Genomic DNA, 16,464 nt, shown 5'->3' on the forward strand with positions numbered 1-16,464 from the left:
GACAGTATATGTATCTGGGTTTATTTGTGATATAAGGAATTACCCATTTCCAGGCAGTATACCTCGGGAGTATTTTCTCATATAAAATATTATAGTATGTTGATAGCCTAGAATTGAGATTGATAAGAAATTTCTAACTTGTAAATAGTGTTCAGTAGTTCATGATACCCATACAAGAGACAACACTTTCATCCCTGTATAATGATTAGTTCATATCCAACCTGAATTATAAACAGAGAAGGAAAATGATGGATGAACAAAAGTTCTGAGTTCATCTGTGTGAAAATAGTAAAATATAAGAGAAACGACAGTTCTTTTCTCATGTTTGAATTCTCATAATTCTACCAAAATTGGGACAAAGAAATTGGTAAGATAATTACCAATTTCTGCAGGATAATCTTTAAGAGTGTTATAGTTTCTGTGGCACAGGAGAAGGAATGTAGTATATTCTGAGGTAAACAGATTTCCCTGAATACTGACAGACCACCTCCCTAGACTAAAGCCCCTTTCCACATTTGGCTGCAATGTCCAGCCCTTTCCTGTCTTCCCAGTTATTTTGATTGTTTGTTTTCCCCCTATTTTTATTTTTCTATATTCACATTATGTAAATTCTTCAGGCACATTACGACAACTTTGAAAAATAGTGAAAACAACGGTGTATATTTCATTGTCCTACCACTTGTATATTCCCTCGCTTTTCGGTGGATTTTTTCTCTTTAATCCTACATATTTCAACATACTTTATTTTATAGTAAGTTATATATAATATCTTATAATAGGTAATTTTCTTTGTCCTCTTTTTCTTCTCTTGCACATTTCCTCATGATCATTTTTTTTCCTGTGGTTTTGTTGTTGTTGTTTAAATAATTATAGACTCACAGGAAGTTGCAGAAATAGTACACAGAGTCCCATGTACCCTTTCCCCAGCCTTCTCCAATAGCACCATCTTATGTAAATGTAATACAGTGTCAAGAGTAAGAAATTGATATTGGTACAGTACTTTTAACTAGGGTACAGACATCATTCAGCTTTCCCTATTCTTTGTCTGCATTCATTTGTGTGTGTATAGATCAATGCTATTTCAATCCTTATATTGATGTAACCACTACCACTATCAAAATACAAAATACGGAATTATTACTATTACTTCATATCTTCCCAATTATTTCAAACTCTTTTCTTTCATGAAGCTTTTCTGGTTTATTATTATATGATTTTAATCACTCCATCCTTCCCTTCAGCATTTGAAGTGCATGTATCTAGATAGTAAATATAGGTACCTGTTTACATGTTTTAATTGGTTGCTCTCATAGGTGATAAAGTATGATTTTTTTATCCATTACATTGGAGTTTCTTTCAGAGTAAGCATCATGCCAAGTATTTCCTCCTTATCTGAAGCATTTCATTCAACCAATGGAGAAAATAAGTATTGTATAGTCTCATCAGTATATTTATTTAACATTAATTGAGATATTTTTGAATTGTAGAATTTTTTAAAACTATCCAAAAAGAAAGGCTGCTTGAGGATGACAAAGCTTTAGAGTCATTCAGGGTCACATTATGAATGTTGTTCATTTCAATTATGCTACAGATTTACACCATAACAAAATTCATTTTATGTTTCTGTTGCCAGTGAAGTCTTCCGTTTTGCTCCTCACTGTGTCCTCCACATCTTGCAGTGTCCACCACTTAGTATAAATATTTATTAATTACTTACTGAGTTAATTCATGAGTAAAAGAAGAACACAGTCCCCAAGATGATTTGATTTATTTATTTTTGTTGTGGCAAACCAAATATAACATAAAATGTGCCATTTTAGTCCTTTTAAGTGTACAATTCAGTGGCATTAATTACACTCACAGTGTTGTATAACCATCATCATTATTTATTTCCCAAAATTTTCAACATTCCAAACCAAAACTCTGCACCTCCTAGGCAGTAATTCTCCCGATCTCTGTTCCCAGACTCTGGTACCTCTAATCCACTTTCCACTTTTTATTTATTTTTTTTTTTTGCGGTACGCGGGCCTCTCACTGTTGTGGCCTCTCCCGTTGCGGAGCACAGGCTCCGGATGCGCAGGTTCAGCAGCCATGGCTCACGGGCCCAGGCGCTCCGCGGTATGTGGGATCTTCCCGGACCGGGGCACGAACCCGTGTTCCCTGCATCGGCAGGCGGACTCTCAACCACTGCGCCACCAGGGAAGCCCTAATCCACTTTTTCGTCTCTATGTTTTGCCTATTCTCTATATAGCATATAAAGGGAGTCAAACAATATTTGTCCTTTTTTGTCTGGTTTGTTTTACTTAACATGTTTTCAAAGCTCTTCCATGTTGTAACATGTATCGGAACTGAATTCTTTTTTATGGTTCACCAGTATTTCATTTTATGTACAGTAGCACATTTGGTTTATTCATTAATCTTTTGATGGACAGTGGGTTGTTTCCACCTTCTCAATATTGCGAATAATGCTGCTCTTAACATTGGACAACAAGTATCTATTTGAGTCTCTATTTTCAATTCTTTTAGGCTTATACCATCAGGTATAATGTATATAATTGAGTAGAATTGCTGAGTCATTTGGTAATTCTGTGTTTAATTTTTTGAGGAACTGCCAGTTTTCCATAATGTCTGTATCATTTTACATTTCTATGAGGAATGAACAAGGGTTCCAATTTCTCCATATCCTTTCCAACATTTGTTATTTTCTCTCTCCCTCTATTTTTCTTTATTTGTTGGTTTTAAAATTATAGCCATTCTTAGTGAGCATGCATTGTGGTTTTGATTTGCATTTTCTTAATGACTAATGACGTTGAGCAATTTTTCATATACCTATTCAAGTCCTTTCTCATTTTTAATTGGTTTTTTGTTGTGCTTGAGTTGAAGGTGTTTTCTATTTATTCTGGATATTAAACCCTTATCAAAAATATGATTTGCAAAGGTTTTCTTTGATTCTGTGGGTTATTTTCATTTGTTGATAGTGTCTTTTGATGCACAAAAGTTTTTAATTTTAACAATGTCCAGTTTATCTATTTTTGTTATTGTTACCTATGCTTTTGGTATCATGTCTTTGAACCCGTGGCCAAATCCAAGCTCATGGACATTTCCCCTATGTCTTCTTCTAATAGTTTTATGATTTTAGGCCCTAAATTTAGGCCTTTGATCCATTTTGAGTTAATTTTTATGTATGGTATGAGATAGGGATCCAACTTCATCCTTTTACAAATGGTTATCCGGTTTTCCCAGCACCATTTGTTGAAGAGACTATTCTTTTCCCATCAAATGGTCTTGGCACTCTTGTTGAAAATCAGTTGAGCATAGATGCCTACGATGATTTTTAATGTAAAAGTAGTCCCCACAAATTAAAAGAAAAGCAATTTTAGAATAAGTATTACAAGTTTAAATAAAATTTCCTGTTACTTCATAATTTCACTACTCAGGAGTAATAACAATTAGTCATTTAATGTGTATCCTTTCGAATTATATTTCTACACATAAGTGCAAAATTATTTTTCTTGTTATTAGTATAAGCAAAAATTGCTGTTATAACAGCAATAGTTTACAAATTATGTTTTCCAGTTGATAGTGTAGAGCAGTGCTGTCCAATCAAAATATAATGTGAGCCACATACAACTTTAAATTTTCTAATAACCACATTTAAAAAGGTAAAAAAGAAATAGGTAAGATTAATTTTAATAATGTATTTTATTTAACCTAAATATAATTTCAACATGTATGTAATCAGTATAAAAATATTTAATGGAATATTTTACATTCCTTTTTTGGTTCTAAGCCTTTCAAATCAGGCATATATTTTATACTTAGAACACATATCAGGTCACACTAGCCACATTTCAAGTGCTTGTACTAGCTGCACATGACTAGTAGATGCTGTACTGGTCAGCACAGCTCTTTCTTCCATATATGAACATCTGTGCTTTTATTTTTTTAATGTTAATATGGTCTAAAAGTAGAACAGGGTATTCCAGAAACCCTGAATATTGTAGGTCTTCAAGCAAAGATCAGCTAATCGTGTGTCAAAGATTCTTGCACTGGGTTAAAAAGAACAATTCCTAAGTTTCTCTCCAACACTAAAATTCTCATGCTGGCTTATATGCCTATAGCTGCATGATTATTCATGAATAAATGTAAAGTATTTTAATATAACTGCACATAGCTCTGCTTCATGATAATGTTGTACACAGGGTCTTAACATTCAAGATTTAAACTGGAAGTTCCTGCTGTTCTTAAATGGTAGCATAGATAAGTGGCATAGAATAATTTATTATTTTGCCAAGGCGTGAATTAAGATCATGTGTGCTACGAGTTTGGTATATGAGAGTGTATAAGCCAAGCAGACAACAAAGCATCAACAGCTCAATGCAACATGGTTGCTCCCTATTTATTCTTGAAAATAAGGCAGTTTTCATAATGATTTCTTGCTTCTGTGTAAGCATGGGTGGTAGCCACAAAATATTGGTACTTAATAGGTCTCACAAAATACATCTTGAGAAATATTAAATGTCTATTTTATCTTTAGATTATCTACGAACGTTTTTTGACAAGCTAAACTTGCATAGTAGTTTCGTAATACCCAGCACTTTTATGATAGTTGTATACAGTTTAGAGCTCTCGATGCTAATGGTATAATTTCCCTTATATTCATATTTTACTGTATCTTATTCTTAAGTTATAAAGTTTTGAGGATCACTCTCTGATACACCTATTCTTAGCTCTAGAAAAATGACATGCAAAGACCATCATCAAGAGTGATACCAACAGTACTATAAACTTAAGATAAAATAGTTGTACATCAGTCATGACTCAAAGACATAGTAAGCTCTTAAGAAATGTGTTCTGTTATATAAATGTAAATTATATTTTTCATGATAAATCATATAAATTAGAGAAAGACAGCCATTGTTATTTCATTGATTATAGACAAGTACAGGATTTTGTTTTATTGGTTTTATTTTTGTTGTTGTTGTTTTGTTTTTTCTGGCTGCACTGCGAGGCTTGCGGGACCTTAGTTCCCCAACCAGGGGTTGAACCCGGGCCCCGGAAGTGAAAGCGTGGAGTCCTAACCACTGGACTGCCTGGAATTCCCGGTTTTAAGTTTTAAAAGTTCTTTTTCTTCAAAACTACATTCTAAAAACCCTATTTTAGCTTTTACTGTTTTCCTACCTATGTAGATCTTAAAATATGAAACATTTCCTCTATTTTCTTATTTAATAAATGTATCATTTCCTTGATTTCTTCTGATCATTTCTAGTAGCAGGTAATAAGGAAGGAGTATCCTCTAGAACTCAATATAAATGTGTTTGTATGTTGTATATATTCATAGTTATAGAAAATGCTCTGTTTAAAAAATATATTGTAAAACAATCTAAATTATTTTTAATCATAAGTACAAACATAAATATATGTGTATGTGTATATATGTTCATAAGAATATTTGTAATAAAAAGTTGTGTTAAATTTATTTATACAATTTAGCCACATACTGAGATCCTGGGAAACCTCATTGTATTTATCTTTATATGATACACCAACTCTTCTTTTAGTAATCAACTTGGTATATTTTCATGTTGTGTAATGATTTTTCTGTGGCTGACCTTCATATCGATAATCTCTTTGTACTGATCATTGATTATTCATTTCTTACATTCAGTTTTTCCTACAATGCTTTTAGTAAGATGTTCATAAAAATAAGCAATGGAAATGAAAAAATTCATACTTTGAATACGTGTATTTTTTTTTCATTAGTTTTATTTTTTGCATACATTGAAAACACTCATCTCTGTTTTTCTCTCTGCATAGTATTTTTTACTTCAGTCCTTGTACTTATTAATTTCTCTAACATTGCAAGAATTTATAAGCATGCCAGTTATAATGAGCACTTGTTATAAATTTTTTGAGGAATATACCTACTTCTTTTAGTGGCAATTAATGATAAGTAGACATGAAGGATATAGAAAGTAAAAAATAATTCTGGAGTTCCAGAAGACTTAATATCTCAATTTAACCTCCCATTTTTACCTTGAAATATTTTCCATATTTTCAAAGAATCTGAGATGGATTAAGTCTCTGAGGACATTAAGTTGGTTTACTTAATTATACACAAAACAAAAGGGAATGAGAAGTGTGCACTGAACTGACAGAGAGGAGGAAAAACCAGTGGGGGAAAATATTATGTGCTGGGTCTGATATTTCTACTGGGTTATCTAACTGCCATAAAGTGATTGTGAAGAGAACATAGGGATTTCATTGTCATCCTTCTGGAACCTATTTGTCTTCAAAGTGTTTCGTTTCAAAGGATCCTTAACTTGATATCCAATTCTTTGAAAAAGTCCTTCATCTTGAGGCAATGTTATACATCCATGTAGAAGAGTTAAAAAATTGTGACAAAACTGTCTAAAGACTTGGCAGCTGTCTGCAGGCATTCAAACCCAGTTTAGTATGTTTCCCCATGAAGATAAAAATTTGATGCCCACATTTAATTTACACCTTTTCTTATGGCTGTTCATTTTCTTCAGTAGCGGAGCCAGTGTTTGTGTGTGTGTGTGTGTGTGTCTGTGTGTGTGTGTCTGTGTCTGTGTGTTTTCTCAAATGGCAGAAGACTTTGGAATGATTTGTAGATAAGATTTTTAAAGATACATTTTTTCCTGTCATTGCCAAGGAATTGACTCTGTTGAAATGACGATGTTATTATTATTATCCTTTTGTATACATTCTCATGTATCCATTTGCCTTGTTTTAAGTAATTTCTCTAATTCTACATGTCAGAATTGCTAGGGAGCTACGACAGTGATTAAAGTTTCCTTTCCCTTTCCATCTATATCCCATTTCTTAACTCTCAATGTAGTTTATGCCTCAGCAACTACAGCAGACACTCAGTTCCTCCTGTGTGCTGTGTGTTTTTCTTGTCACAAAGCTTTGCGTATCTCCCCTTTCAATATTATACCTAATTATTCTTTTGAAACTTCTAGAATCAGTTACATAGTAATATGCGTTTAAGAAATACTTTTTGAAACGTGCATCAGTGTAAAGGAATATAATAACTGCATAACCTAATTCATTGCTCACATTTTTTACATGTTCATTATAAGGTAACACTTTCAGTCTTACAAAAATATCATTTATGGTTATAAAATACCATGTCAGAGCTGGAAAGGACTATAGTAATGGCCTTAGTTTAGAGATGTAGACGCTTCAGTAATTATGATGTAATTATGATGCAATAGTATACTATTTTACAAATGAGTAGAAGGAATTTAAATAATTGAACAATTTGAAGGGAAAAGTACACATCACTTCATAATAACTAAATTGCTCCATGCTGGCAAGTTAGGCACGGAGGTTTGTGTGTGTGTGCAGTCTTGTTGAGAGGGAGAAATGACCACAGTCAGTGGTTCTCAGCACTGACTTCACATCACAATCACTTGGGAAGCTTTATAATAACACTGATGCCTGGGCCCTACCTATCCTTAGAGACTACTCCGATATGACTGGTGCTTTCTAACAACATTCCTATTGATTTTTTTGTTCAGTCAGAATTGAGAACTCACAGATTTAAGTGATTCCATAGATTTTGGAGAAATAAATTCAATTCAACAGCAAAGATACATTGAGTATGTACAGTATGCCAGACACTTGCTACTTACTAGATGTGCATAATTAGATAAAACAAGATCCTTTCTTTTATTAACAAGTTTATGATCTAGTGGGGAAAATCACTACAAGTTATAAATAATTATATTTCAGAGGGAATGTTCCATGAGTAATAAAAGTTACATTAAGTGCTGAGAAAATAATGATGTAGGCTTGATCCCATTTTCCATTTCCAAAGTTTTAAAATTATTTTCTCTTTACACACAAGATTTATTGCTTTGCCAGCATAAATTCTTGTTATAATATTGCCCATTTTCATAGGAGTAAGATCTAACAATTCATCTACAGAATAGCATACCCGAAGGAGAATATGCCGTTTGTTATACTTTGGTTACTTTTTCCTTCACATTTCATTTTCTTCTTTACACTTATGCATTCTTGTTTACTACCCAATACTGTATGCCGTATTTTGCCAAGAATGTAAATAGATTAGACTTTTCGACTAAAGATGCCCTCAAAATTGATTATTTGTGCTACTTGTGCAACTGTCATTCAGAAATCATTAAACACGCTTTAAAACCCTCATTCAGTTGTAAGGTTTTCTGAGAGGGAAAATATACTTTATCTTGTGAGGAACGTTTTGTTGTTTCCCCTTTTTCTCTTTCTCATTTAGCATTTTTTAAAGTAGCTGAAAGAAATACACTGTGTTTTCCTCATTGCCTTATGAGATATATTTAAAATTCACCATAACAATGAGAGATTAAAATATATAAGTCTCATGCAAAATTCCAGAAAACAGCTGATGAAAATGTATGTTTAAAATTTCTAGCTTTACTGCTACTTTTATGTCTTAAGTCATTCCTTCTCTAACTCTTCTATTGAAGCAGCCCCCGGGATGCAGTGGATGAAAGGGTGATACAGGCTGTAACCCATGCAATCCACCGTAACAGGAACATTCTATGCTCTTATGTTTTAAAATTTGTATTTTACTATATTATTCTTATATGACTTATAATTTTAAATTAAATTACATGGCTTTTTTTTTTTTCCTCCCAGACTCCAGGGAGATGAATATGTATGTCCTGGGACTTAGTATGTCTCCTGCCTGGGACTTTGATCTCATACCACAGTTTGAAAAATAAAAATTTTAAACTAGCTTTCTTAAAGAAAGACAACCGGTAACATTTTTTCGACCTTACAAATTGTTAGTATTAGTTAATGTAGTTAACAGAAATTGACTTGATAAATTGAAATTGTCCAAATTGATTATTGTAGTTGATGAAGAATTTTGAAAATCTTCAAAAACTGAATTATACTCTTTTAACATTAGGTGAAAGCTACTTGGTCCTTACTTAGGTCAAGGCCTGCAAAATTACGCTTGTACTCCCAGCCGTATCATCTTAAAACATAACCAGTAGGCTTCTGTGGTAGAGAAGAAAATATTCATGTTTGGCAAGCAAATAACTAGTAGAACCTAGAAAAAAGATACCAGGAAATATACTACTTTATACGCATAATAATATAAATTTTATACATAAGGATTTTTTCTGTGTTTTCCATCTAATGTTGCTAAACTTCTAGAATTGAACTCTTTTTGCCTTAATGCTGTAGTATAGTCACTGTGCAATTTACATCATCTATTTCTTCTGGTTCTGTGGTTACCACAGACAAATAAAATATGGCTCTTCCTTCAAAGATACAATATCTAAAATCTAATCATATAATGTGCATATAAAACATACAAAAGTGAAGTTGCAGAGACATGGAAAATACTATTAAGTTATCAAGTTTTAAACTCTTGTATTAGAAAGTTGGCATTTCGGCTTTTGTTGTCTTAAAATCCTGTATCACATACGTGTTTGATATCTACTTATGTCTGAGGAAATAGCAGGACAGTTAGAGGTGACAGAAGAGCAAGATAGACAGAGTCTGTAAAATTTTTTGCTTGGGCTCAGAGGAGGACAGAAAATATCTTCCCTCCCTATGGATGGAGGATGGAAAAAAAGAGAGAGAGAGATCCTTTCTTCTTTTTGTGATTAATAATGCTCTTTCATGTCTCCACAGAAAAAGAGCCCAGTTAGATTATGCTTCTGTGGGAGTAGAGAAACACTTATGTTCAATTAGTTATGAGCATTCTTAACAGGAACATTTTAAGAGGTTTTATTACCTGTCATATGGCCTTGCATTTCTGATAATACCAAGAGGTGAATTGTACATGAATTGCAGCTTACCCAATAAATCACCAATAATAGTATTTATTGAGTATTACTTATGTGTCTCATGCCGTAGCTGGTGCTAAAAATTAAATATTAAGATTTAAAACCACATTTCATTTCACAAGACCAAGGCAAATAAGACCAGGGAATTTACACTCTTCTGGAAAAGAATTACACGACAGTTTACAATTGTGTTACTTAAGTCAGGGTCCCTTCCTGAATACCGTGGACTATTTTATATGTGAACAAGAAAAGAAAAACTTCTTCTACCCCTAGTTTTACTCTTTTTCTGAAGAAAGAAGTATCCTTATTCCTTTCCAGGACACCCCATTCTTTAATGCCTTCTTCAAGATTTCCCTGTCACCATTTCTCTCTTGTAATCAGTGTTTCTCTGACTCTTTCATTCTCTATGGTCTACAACTGTATTTAAGTCTCTTCGCCCTAAAAACTATGAACCGATTTTTCTCTCAGCCTCCTATCCTATTTTTTCTTAGCTTTCACCACAGAATTCTTTGAAAGCATATACTCCGGTTACCACCTTCTCTTCCTCAATTCCCTTTCATTCATCAGCCCAGAGCAATGGGCTGCATTCTAATCGCCAGATCCAGGGAACTGTCTTGTGTGTTCATCATACCTGACTTTTCTGACATGTGGCGACATTGACAATGTAATAATATACAAACGGTGTGATAGGTTTCTAATGCTTAAATTCAAAAAAGAAAAATCTGAAAAACTTAGGAGAATAAAGTGAGAAAGTCTCACCATCACAAAAAGTTTCAAGAAAATTCTCTTGGATGAAACTCCAATCCTCCTCCCCAATGTGAGCTCTTCTTTGGTAAGAAACTTTGAGAAAGAGCAATTCTGTAACTTGAGGAAAGAGTTGAACTCAAATGCAAAGCCTTTCGATTGCATTATATTGTCATTAAAGAAATTTAGGAATTATATTGCCTGCTTCTTCACAAAAACAATTCTGGAAGAAAAAATATTTACATTGCAATGCTAAATTTTCATTCAAAATATGTCTTCCTTATTCAAAACCTCTCTATAATCTGATGAAATTATTTCCTTCTTGACAGTCTGTTAGTGTGCATACAAGTCTCTCCTGATTCTTCACAGAAACTGTGTTAGCTTTACAATAGTTCTGTAAACTGTTTCTTAGATCTGTATCCACCTTTTATATGATTTCTTCCCTTAGAGTCATGTTTTGGGTTGTTCACGTTTGGTTCTTTCCCACATTTTGAGCACTTGGTGGGTTTGCACTCCTTTGCTGCATTGAACTGAAGCTTGGTCATGTGACTTTGACCAGAAATGCGAGAAGTGGCATGTGTTACTTCTGGTCAGAAACTATAAGAGCCAGTGATACTTAAACTTCTTTTCTTTTCCCTCCACCTTGGTTGCCTATAGTGTTCCAGACAATGGTTACATTGTCAGTCTAGCTCCCAAAGTGAGGGTGGTGATGAAGCAGAGCAGAACACGGGCAGTGGACTTGGAAATTGAACAAGAAATAAACCTTTGTTTTTTAAGCCCCTGAGATTTTGGGGCTGTCACAACATTATCTTGTTTCTCCTGTTTGATCTACTCCTCATTTTGGCAGAGCACACCATCAGTAGGTTCTTTTTCTTTCTTCTTGAAAAAGTGGTTGAAAAATACATGTTTATGCATGTCTGAAAATGTAACTCTTTTGTCCTCATATTTTATGGATAGCTTAGCTGGGTATAATGTTCTGAGTATTATGTTCCTTGTGCTGTTGAAGGTGTTGTTTTCTTTTCTCCTATCTTCCAGTTTTGCTCTAGAGAAGTCTAGTGTCAGTCTGATTCTTGATTTCTTGTATAAAGAAATTTTTTTCTTGTAAGCCTTTTCTTTAACCCTGTTCTAAAATTTTATGATGATGTGCTTTGCTGGGGATGTTATGTCATGTACTTAATTCCTAGGAAATAATTTAAATTACTTTGATAACTTCCTCTCTTCCATGTTCCCTATTCACTGTTTCTATAATTCCTACTCAGTGGATATTGGTCTTTCATCAGAAGATTCTCCACTTTCCTTATTTCTTTATCTCTCTTCTTATTGTTGCAACTCTTTTATCTTTTTGTTCTATTTTCTGGGAGATGTTTTCAACTTTGTTTTTTAAGCTGTCTCTTTTTATGTTCTCTTTTTAAATTTTCAGGTTTCTGTTGTTGTTGTTGTTGTTGTCCCTAGTATCCCTTCTGTACTGTTGTCTTGATCTTTGTCTTTCATGTCAGGATGTCAACTCTATGTAATGCTTTCAGAAGTGTATTAGTAGCTCAGGCACCAGCTCATGTGTCAGCTCTAGCACCTGCTCTAGCACCTGTAGAGCTAGAGCCAGTTCTAGCATAAGTTCTAGAGCTACATACAGCCCTGGGACCTGCTCCAGCTCCAGAGCTGAAGCCAGTAGCAATACTAGAACTAGAATCAGCTTTAGAACCAGCTATATAACTAGAGCCAGCTCCAGAGATAGAGATAGTTCCATTATTAACTGTAGCACCAGATCTAGCAGCAGCTCCAGAGCTAGAGCAAATTCCAGAACGAGTCCTAGCAGCACCTCTGAGCTAGAGCCAGCGCCTGCACTAACTCTTGGATAAAGGTAGATCCAGCTGTAGAGCTAGAGCCAACTCCAGCACTAGCTCTTGTACCAGCTGCTTCTTAGTGCCAGCTCTGGCTTCAGCTCTAGAGCGGGTATCAGCTCCAGATCTAGAGTCATCCTTATCTCCAGTTCTCACACCAGGCCTGGCACCAGTGCCGGAATTAAAGTCAGTCCCAGAACTGGAGCCAATTCACAACCAGTTCTAGCACTACTGTCTGAGCTAGGGCCAGCAATACACCTAGTGCCAACTTCAGCAACATATCCAGCAGTAGCCCCAGAGACAGAGTCTCTCCACAGCTAGAGCCAGCTCAGGCATTGCTCCTGGGCCAGTTCTGCAGCTCGGGCCAGCACCAGCTCTAGTGCCAGCCCCTGGTTCTGGTGCCAACTCTACCACTAGAGCTTTCCTTACCCTCCTCTGGAATGACATCTTTTTTGACTTTTCTACTTTTGTTTTTGTGTTTCATATATTTTGTGGTTTACTGTATTTTAATTTTGCAGTTCACATACAGTAGAATTTTAACTTCCTAATCATTAAAAAAATGGTATTAGTGATTAAAGGGTCTTGTATTTTTTTTTATTTTCTTGAGCCAATGTATTATACATGGATTATTTTCTTTTGAATAGTGCTATAATATTTTGCGCCTGTTCTTAAATTTTTCTAGATCCTTTCTTGTCCCTTTCAACCGCTGCTTTTTCTAATCATAAAATTGTGAATGGTTCCGAAGAATCAGCCTAGGTCTCTCTATCCTCTTTTTGTTTATTCTTCTGTGGAGACTTTTGCCTAATGCTGTGCCTCAATTAATGCAAAATATATGAGGAGAGTAGTAAGTCATTTTGTTAAAATGTGGGAAAAAGTGTTGCCAACAATTGTTTTTGACAAAAATGATTTGCAAGTTTTAATAAGTTCAGTAAAATGCAACAAAGATCTTGTCATTTGGATAAAAGTTATGGCAGCTAAAACACAATGGCTTTGCTAAAAACAGAGTCATTTAGGCTTTTATTAGATCATTACTGTCCCCAGACTATCATGTCCCTTTTTCCAAGTTGTTGATTCTCTCTCCTGGGGAAATATAGATTCATGATTTGTTCTTCTAATTCTTCACAAATTTACTTAGGACAGAGAATGTTTACATCCTAAGTACCTACTTTTGGGGACCACATTTATTCCCAGCATGTGTGCAAAGCTTTAAAAGGGAAAGTGATCAGGAACAGAGTGAAGGGTTGACATGGAGACTGTGTTTCCTCAAGCTGAATTTGTGGCCAGCACTTAATTAGTGGAAAATCATGGAGGGAAAGTCTATAGATGAGTGGCATGACTGATCAATAAGGATTTTTAATAAAAATATGTTAGGCAAGTATTATTTATAGTACCATTGAAAGGGATATAATTTTTAATCCAAAAAATTCAATTTGCCAGCTATATTAAAAAGACCAAAAACATTGAAATCACTAGAATAATAACCAAAAAGTTATCTAAAGCATATTCTAAATATGCCGTAGGAAGAGTGTAAAACAAGCAATATTTTACAGTCACAGTGAGTTTTGTCCCTGTGATCTCACTCTCTATCTTAGTCGGCATCACTGGGAATTCAAAAGCACCTTTTTAACTAAGTAATACAGGACTGCTTTTAAAGTTTTGATTTCTTGCAAAATAACATTTGTTAAAAATCTTTTAGAAAGATTTAGAAGTAATATCACGTGGAAGTTATTAGGATCAACATGATCCTTAAACCAGATGTTACTTTTGTTTACATGCTCATTTTTCTTACAGTTGGTTTGCTTTCTCCTTTTAGGAATGGCAAAATTCTATTCAGAAGAATGCAGGACTTGCATTTATTGAACTCATCAATGAAGGAAGGTAATTAATTTTACAAATTTTAGACAACTAGTCAGTGTACATTTTATTCCACTGGGTGACTGCTCTTGCCTACCATCTGTTCCAAAAATGTGTAAGAAAATATATTTTAGTTAAATGATTCATCACACAGGTACTTATACTTTAAAGGAGCAAAGTTTAAAATGTTAAACATTTTTATTTGGCGGAGGGGAAGCAGGTATGAAATAAAGGGACAAACTTTATAAGGTTTTTGTGAGATCTGAGCCACGTCTTACCAAGTAGTAAAGTTGTTTTACATAGATCAAGTGAACCCAATCTGCAGTCCCATCTGCCACTCCATCTGTTTTCAGAGCCGTGTTCAGTGTTTACTCCCTCACTCAGCCCATCTCAGTTCATGTGAAATAGTTTTATTCGACCATGTCATGCTATCTAGTATCCAGCTAAAAATGTGAGAGAAGTTTAATATAGGAACTATAAAGGTCTGGTTAGGAATCTATTTAAACCATTGTTAAAATGATGCTGTGGTAAGATTTTTCACTATGATTTTTCCAATACTTTATTGGCAATGGATACACTAAGACAGATATAACTGTCACCATTTTGACATGTTCAGCTTCTATCAGCTGAAGACCTGCGTCCTTTACAACTTGAGTTTCTTCTATGATATAGTGCGTTCTTTGGAAAATAATGACTGAAGATTTGGGGTAATCTATTTCTTATTTGAAACCAGATTTAATTAAATTGATAAGGTAATAATGTTACTGTATGTAAAATTTATCTTTATCAAGGGAGGTGTCATGAAAGAATATTTTATGAGCTACTCTTTGAAACTTAGTTTGTATATGCTATAAAAACCCATTTTGAAAAAAATTAAATGCAATTTAGTATTTTTGTTCATCAGTGTATTATATTCTGAGAAACAGCCTTTGTTTTTATAACAATTCATCTTATTGTGTATTTCTCACTTAGATATTTTATGATTGAATTACTTTTAGTCATAATACTACAACTCTAAATATTAAAATAAATTTTTCATTCACTGCCAAGCGAAAGATGCAGGAAAATATTAGTTTTCTTTTATAGCATAAATAATAATTTTAAACATAATAATACACTCTACTTCTTGTAAAACTTTATGGTGAAAAGAATTGATAACAATTATTATCCATCTTCAGGCAATGAAAAAATAGAAAAAAAAAACTTTTGCCCAGGCGGCTCATTGTCATATCAGTTATAGAAATCTCTCACTTCACATACACCCTAGTTTTGCTAATTTGTTTCAACTGTGAAGTAAAAACAAAAATTATGCTGTTATCAGTAACTCTGAAGACTTAACAAATTGAAGCTCCAACATTTAAGATTAAGATTATGGTTATTGTCTCAGAGAAGGAGGAGAGTGAAAATTTTGCTAATAGAGGTTTTTAGCTTTTGAAACTGTTTTGTTGTTCATTGGTAGTGTTTGGAGTTTATTTTGTTTGGTTTTAGGAAAGGAGTTGGAATTATAGAAAGTAGTTATAATATTTAAAAATGTTTAATCCATGAAAACCTCAAAATACTCATAATGTTCTTTCTGCCATTCTAGATTTGTGTTTCCATTTTTTATACTAATAGTTCCTCCAATAAAGATGATTTTGGAACAAATATTGAAACATTATGGCTAGCTCTAAATATACAAGAACATCTCATGTATACATTAATACAGCACATGTCTATTCAGCACCTACTATATACCAAACACATTATAGGCACTGGGAATAGAGAAGTGAATGAGACAAACATGGTGCTAAATTTTGGAGGAAAGGCAAGCATTAGACGAGCACATACAATAACACAAGGGTGCTGTGATAGGGGTGTTACAGGTACTAATGAAAGCATAAGGCAGAGCACTTAACCTAGTCTGGAGGGGTGCATTCTCCAGTTGGTGGGGTTATCAGGGTTTTCAAAAAGTGTATCCAAGCAAAACCAATACCGTGAAACAAAAATAATCTTTCCAACAAATGGTGCTGGAACAACTGGACATCCACGTGCACAAAAATAAATCCAGACACAGACCTTACACTCTTCACAAAACTTAACTCATTGTGGGTCACAAACCTAAATGTAAACTGAAAAACTATGAAACTCATAGAAGATAACAAAGGAGAAAATCTAGATGACTTTTTAGTTATAATACCAAAGGCATGATCCATGAAAGAAAG

The 16,464-nt window shown here is 34.0% G+C and overlaps 1 protein-coding gene across 1 annotated transcript in view; it reads left to right on the forward strand.

The window, feature by feature from the left end:
• The window catches only part of NBEA (neurobeachin), a 627,916-nt gene that overhangs the window by 297,984 nt on the left and 313,468 nt on the right, over positions 1-16,464 (forward strand). The window contains exon 35 of the mRNA XM_060128644.1: positions 14,223-14,287. Coding sequence (XP_059984627.1) covers positions 14,223-14,287 — 65 coding nt within the window. The remainder of the gene's footprint in view (positions 1-14,222; positions 14,288-16,464) is intronic.

This window comes from Lagenorhynchus albirostris, chromosome 18 (genome assembly GCF_949774975.1).
Source record: "Lagenorhynchus albirostris chromosome 18, mLagAlb1.1, whole genome shotgun sequence".
Classification (NCBI taxonomy): domain Eukaryota; kingdom Metazoa; phylum Chordata; class Mammalia; order Artiodactyla; family Delphinidae; genus Lagenorhynchus; species Lagenorhynchus albirostris.